The following is a 7,393-nucleotide window of genomic DNA, read 5'->3' as shown; positions in this document are numbered from 1 at the left end:
CGTGGAAGTAGTTATCCTAAGTTACTCAGTCATAGTAATTCACCCACACTCTGTCTCTGTATGGCCCCACACACATACACACACACACACACACACGCATACACACACATGCACACGCACATACACACATGCATGCACACACACACGCACACTCCACCCAACCCCACCCCACACACCACACACAAATAAGTGTAGTTTATGTGTATATATTTACTTTTACTTATATTTACATGTTCTTTTTGTTTTTATCAAGCATGTTAATTGTGTAATTTTTGAGATCTTTGGAGAAAAACGCATAACAAAGGAAGGAGAGAGAGAGAGGGAGAGGGAGAGAGAGAGAGAGAGAGAGAGAGAGAGAGAGAGAGAGAGAGAGAGAGAGAGAGAGAGAGAGAGAGAGAGAGAGAGAGAGAGAGAGAGAGAGAGAGAGAGAGAGAGAAAATTAATGTTTGAAACAGATAAATGTGCTAGACATCAAGGGTCGTAAAACACTATGGTACAGTATAGTGGTGGGAGGGGTTTAAAGAAGTTCTTTATTAGAACAAAATGTCTTAGATTTCAATGGTTATTTGGCATTATAATATAATATTGTAGTGAAAGAAAAAAAAGGAGAGTAAAGGGGTAAGATAATGATTGACAGAAGGGAAAGAGTTAAGGACAGAGGGTAAATAGATCTAACAGAGGGTATTTACGCATCTGAGGAAGGAGAGGAAAAGAGGCCAAGTAAGGCCAAGTAAGGAAAAGTGAAGGTATGGCCTCCAGTAAAGCAGGGACAGGACAGTAAGAAAGTGAGAAAGACTAAGTGAGAGAAGGAGAGACTGGGGGGTGAGAAACAATGTATAACCCTCTTATATCTATCCCAAGCAGCAGAAATACCAACACTGCTAAAATCCTACTCTTTCTATCATTAATCTACCAAGTAAAATTATCATTGTATAATGAACTGTGTAAATTCAGGTCTTTATTATATCTGATTATCAAACTTGTATTATGTGATATCAATTTACTACAAAACAATAAATTCAATGTCAGTAAATAGAATGACAGAAGATAATGGAAGTTTTCTTATTTATGAATTAAAATATAAATAATTATTTTGTTAGTTTTATGTATATGATTTTCAATGCATCGCTGTTAGAATTTGTAACATACAATCTGAACAACAGGAAAATGAGCAATTACCATAATGGAAAAATAGTGAAAGAGCTGTACCATTATATCCAATTTTAATTATTGATGATACAAAAAACAAGGCTTTATATAATTCATCACAAATGCATTAAGTATTTCAGGATTAAGTACATTTTATTGCATTATTACCACACATGCATGATTCAGTCATTCAAGAAACATTAACAACTACACATTAAGGCACCAGGTTATATTCAGGTCTTTGGTCCCTTGTATAGGCCAAGTCAAGGTATTTAGTACAAGTGCAAATATAAATCTACATTAACCCTTTTACTACCATGCTACATTAACCCTTAGCATGCAAATGAATGAATGATGTGGATATTGTGGAAATTATGTCTGAGGAAGGAGCTGGGAACATTCAAGCCAATAAATATGCTGTTTTTATCAAATTTGATATGATGTTTTTCTAATCTTAAAGATTAGATTTCCCAGCAGATTTGCTTTAATGAATAAATATATATATATATATATATATATATATATATATATATATATATATATATATATATATATATATATATATATATATATATAATACACATACATGGAAGCTAAAATACAATTGTGGAATACTTGTGTTTTAACATCTAAAGCTTGGTAGTCATTAACCAATATTTTAACCTAGCATTTCTAAAAAAAAAATAATGACAAATTCAATATGTCAACATTAATTCATACTTTGACAATCAAGCATACAAAAGAAAAATTTCCATTGGTTTAAACTTTATAAAAGCTGCCACCAGATCACAAATCTTATATCTCATAAAATATACAAATATATAAAACAAAACATATAATTGCAGATTGTATCAAATCATTATTGTTCCATATTTTCAACCACATTCATTCAAATATACACATACACATAAAGGGCACGAAACCACACATGAAAAATGGTAAATGGAAAACACAAGCACTTTCATTATCTATGCATAGAATCCTGCTTATCTGCTTTTTCTCAGATAGGAAGAATTTCATATGATTTCTAATTCTCTCCAAGTGTTGCTTATTGAGATTAAAAGCAGATTAAAAGTTTACCGTTTTAGCATCCAATTATTCGGTATTTGAAAAAATAATAAATAGAGGCACAATAATTTGAAGGCACATGAAACAGGTGATGTCTGATTGTGGAAGTGAGACGCATGTTTTTAGTTTGTATTTAGGTTATACAATTAAGAAACTCAAATATAATACTACCAACATGGTAGTTTATAATGCAATGTTATTGTTCTTAAAATTCAATTAATTTCACATAATTCCTTTGTTAAAATTAAATGATAATAATTTTTCCTTGCTCTTGTATAGGAAAATTTTCCTATCTTTACAAATTTGCAAATATGAACAATATATTCAAACCATGAAACAATTTTGAGTAACTGTTATGATATAAAAGTGTTAATTAATTGAGAAATCTAATTATAAGATAAACAGATATCATCCCCCTATAAAAAGAAGAAAAAAAATAGAAAGAAGAAAAAATAAAATAAATGATAGTTGCTTGCACATTTATGAATTAATGAATAATGAAGATCGTCCTAACTTTTAAATTATCATCAACTATACAGATTACTATATAACAGCTTTAACTATCAAATATACAAAAGGAAACAAAGTGTGGTTTTCTCTTGAAAGAAAAAAATCACTTTGTCCCTGGCAAATATTGACAACAAATCTGTTATTCACTAATAACAATAAAAAGAAATCTAACAACATATCTAAAGAAGAGAGACAATGTTCCTGGGAGAACACAGTACATAATGTTTTCTTTCTGAAGACTTCATGATGCTCAAACAAAACAATTTCTATATTAACAGTGAGTACCTGAAGTCATTGAATACAATGCCTTCAACACCTGCAATACACTCGAACCATTATACAAATCATGAACAAATTAACCCATAACTGACGGGTAGCATTCATAGAGGCCGGGGCCTCGCTGCCGGGGGCTTATATCGTCGCCCTAGCATGCGCGACCACTCATGCCAAATACCAGCATCCCATGCCGTTTCTTCGTAATACTACGAAGATATGTTGTATTTTCAGTTTTCATTATTTTTTACAGTCTCTACTTGCCAAACTTCCTGATAAATCGAGACTGAAGGGTATTTTTGTTGTTATATAGACTCCATAGTTGATCATTATTCGGTCTATAGTCCGAATAAAATAAGCATTGTGCGGCATCATGGAGTTGAAATCGTCGGTTTGTTGCATTTTTTTGTTTGTTGCATGGTAAAAATGAGAAAGTGTTAAAACCGACTTAATCACACTTTCACTGGCAAAAAAATAATCTTTTGCCGTGATTGTAACCAAAAAAAAAATCATGGCATGTCCATACATACTCTATGGCATGTGCGTACGTGCCCCCGGCAGATGGTCCCGCCATGCCATGGCATCCCGTCAGCAAAGGGTTAAGACATAAGAACAAAATGATATTAACATAATAACATCACCAGGAACAACAATGAGGAATGGAGCTTAATGAGTTGCCATACCATGTCTGGCAAGGCCTCTAAGCACTTTTGTGAAATATATTGCTGTTACTTCAACATCTTAAAAATATAGTTGCAACAGTTGGGTCCCAAACTAAAGGAACAAAAGAAAATAGAGAGAAGAATAAGAGAAGGTAAGAGAAGAAAGCAAAGCTGAAGGCATATAAAAAGAAGAGGAAGTATATATGTTGCTAGAATGAAAATATGTTCTACATTTTCTTTTTCTTTTAGTCATTTCTATCCTCTGCTCTGCTGAAGTGAAATTTTCAACTTGTAGAACAATTGAGAACTAAATACCACAATCTTCAACTAACAAATATCAAACTGGGTATGCAATGCATATAGAAATATCTGGATACAAAAACAACTTTCCTGAGGATATTGTTATTTCTTTTGAGGAAAACCCTCCATATTCCTTGTAAAACTCTCCTTTGTAAGATAGGAAACACACTCAGACAATAACTATATAAGGCATGAAGCTCTTGATCACCAAGAGAAATAGATATATAAATAGGAAAATATGTTAAATGATGAAGCCAAAAAAACATCAATGATCACACCAGCTTTCTAACAAACATCACATACTTCCTTATCATAAGACAAAATAATTCACAGAAAGATTTTTTTAAAAGAAGAGACAAAAAAGGAAAGATAATGTTGCAGAAAAGAGAGAAAAAAGGAAGTTCGAGAAAAGAAAAAGTGTTGGTCTGTATCCAAGTGCATACTTGTGACTAAAGGTAAAATTAATGAAAACAAAATAAATATATTTGCCAACAGATATTCAGTCTGGTATAATAATAATAATAATAATAATAATAATAATAATAATAATAATAATAATAATAATAATAATAATAATAATAATGATAATAATAATAATAATAATAATAATAATAATATAACAATAATAATAATATCAACAACAACATCAATAATAATAATAATAACAATAATAATAATAATAATAATAATGATAATAATAATAATAATTGTAATAATAATGACTGTAATAATAATAATTGTAATAATAATAATAATAATAATAATGACAATAATAAGAAATCTGCATCAATACAAATATATCTTCCACTAATTTATGAACACATTCTTCTCTTAGAGAGATTCTATATTAGTTTCTTGTGCATCATCAATGCATGAAGACATCTCTGCCCTTAGGAGAAAACAAACCAATACAGGTTTTTGGCAGCTTACTCGCTTTGTGCCAAATCATCAAAATCAATACAACTGTAATATTAGATACTTTATACAGATTTCTTACCTGGAAGATTCCTAGAACAATAATCTTTCATGTGCAACATAAAAGGTCAAATTGGTAAAAAAATAATCCAGTACACCATACATGGTCAATTCGAAAAATATGCAATATTATACATTCTCTTCTCTACATATCCTAATATCACAAAAATATCGATGGTGTGGTAAATATTTCTAACCTACCTTTAAAAAATATATATATTAGTAATAATAATGATAATAATAATAATAATAATTCTTCCAAAATATATAGTCATTCTTTAAATTTGTGCAAAATATAATTCTTATCTTCTCATTTAGTACAAAATATAGAGCCGATTTCAGTTCTCATAAAAAAGAAAGAAAACAAAATGGATTATGGGATACCAAATAGACAAAGCATGACCTTTTAAATAATATATCAGTCAGACTAACTATTTTGACTTTCTAAAATGCAAAATGCACAACTCAAACCCAACCACACATTCCTAAAGACCGACCCCATGGCAAAATGTAATTCTTTCATTCGGAATAATAAACTAAATAAATATTCACCCTAAAAACATACAACGTGGATATCACTCTCTGACAATTTATTTCCTTCCTCTTGATCAATGATGCAACGGGTGCAATGCTGGGTAGGGATCTCTGCCTTCCTCAGCCCACAAACTGTAATATGAAAATTGAATTAGTTATACCACTGATAAGAAATACGAGAGAAAGAAATGAAGTGAATCATAGATGTAAGAGTACGAAAGAAAGAAAAAAATTAGCATTATTATTATATTTCAGATGAACAGGTTATTGTGCAATAATTCTAAAAATCAATAACTTCTGTAAATTTTCTAAATCAATGTTCAGTTATTTTTCAATGCATAATATTCCCAAGTTCAAGTAAAAACACTGATACACTATATACCAAGTGAAAGTATGTGTAAACATAAATATGAAAAAAGGTCACAATAATAACAAAAAACAAATAAAATGAAAGCTCATTCTATATCTAGCCCCTGTTTAGTTTTTTTCTGTCATAACCCGAAATGTAACATTATACAGCTTCATTTCCCCTAATGGTTGCGGATGGCATAAAATGTATGCCATGTCCACTGTAATTTTAGTTTATTAATTCTGTTTACACAGAGATGGCTAACAATTGCTTAGTCACCAAGGAATCAATTATTAGTTCAAGCTATCCCACTTGTCTACCCTTTTCCTTGATTTTTTGAGAGATTAAAAAAATATATATATATATATATATATATATATATATATATATATATATATATATATATATATATATTATATATATATATATATATATATAGTCATTAGTACTTTAATAACATGATAATCATAATATCAACAATAATAAGAACAGTATTGATATTTATAGAATTAGAAAAAAATAAATAAGTAAAAAAAATCAAGGAATGGGGATTTCCGGTGAAGTTACTTGGACCAACTAACTGACCCTCTGGTGGCTGAGGACTTTTGGAGCCATCTGTGTGAAAACTAAACTACAATGGACAGTATGTGTACTCGTCGCTAATTAATTTGGATCTGCAACTACACTAAGCACAATACAATTTCTTAGATAAATGCAATTTCTTCAATGAGGCAACAGACAACATAATACACTGGCAACATGTATACAAGCCTACAAATTGCAAGAAGTTTACCAATTTAGACAACATCAAACAGATTTTCAAATCCTATTATGGGACTTACCACGGCAGCTGACACATTCTTCTAAAATGGTAATGTTAGCCAAAAACAATTTTTGTAAAAAGAGTAAAGTACATTAACAAGTAATTGTTAGTTGTTGAAAAGAAATACTGAGGTTATCTTGGATTAATCAGTGAAATATTTGCATGATTACTGTAAAGAGCTTAATTAACTTTTCTTAATCGCTATACTGTAGAAATAATATAATGGCCATATCTAATAGTGACTTAAATTCAGCTTCATTAACTGCTCAACATTTATGATCATAACCACAAAGTGAACACCTGAGGAGGAAATATATATACTGTTTGTAAATTCTTTCCTTATATTTCAAAAACCAATATAATAAATAAATAAATAAAAAGAAGGAAAAGAAAAGAAAAAGACAAAAAAAAAAAGAAAAGATCAAATTTAGCATTCACATACACTGAATATAATAATCAGAGCCACAACGAGTAGGCAGGTCGCTCCGATCATGTATAGAATGAATTTCTTTTTCATAGCTTTCTTCTTGTTGACAACGGCTTCTTGCAGCTGTTCTTTGGCTTTGGTGGCCCTCTCCTGCGCTTCAAACATGTGCGACTCTATTCTGTCGACGGTTTCTCCTTGTTGGTGCACTAACAATGCCAGATCCTGTTGGGTTAAATTATGTTGAGTAAATACCAGGATTGGGTTGCGTGAGACCCAGGTTTATATCGGATTGCACTATTCAGATCTCACTTGTTCTGAAGCAC

At 30.7% G+C, this 7,393-nt stretch overlaps 1 protein-coding gene across 1 annotated transcript in view; it reads right to left on the bottom strand.

Annotated features, from left to right (window-relative positions):
* Nucleotides 1-1,206: 1,206 nt before the first annotated feature.
* Nucleotides 1,207-7,393, bottom strand: part of LOC119578465 (syntaxin-1A-like) — an 8,807-nt gene continuing 2,620 nt past the window's right edge. The window contains exons 5-6 of the mRNA XM_037926044.1: nt 7,086-7,292; nt 1,207-5,603 (exon numbers count right to left, since the gene is read on the bottom strand). Coding sequence (XP_037781972.1) covers nt 5,592-5,603; nt 7,086-7,292 — 219 coding nt within the window. The 3' untranslated portion in view covers nt 1,207-5,591. The remainder of the gene's footprint in view (nt 5,604-7,085; nt 7,293-7,393) is intronic.

Source organism: Penaeus monodon, chromosome 11, assembly GCF_015228065.2.
Source record: "Penaeus monodon isolate SGIC_2016 chromosome 11, NSTDA_Pmon_1, whole genome shotgun sequence".
Lineage (NCBI taxonomy): Eukaryota > Metazoa > Arthropoda > Malacostraca > Decapoda > Penaeidae > Penaeus > Penaeus monodon.
This window is presented reverse-complemented; position numbering and strand designations above follow the sequence as displayed.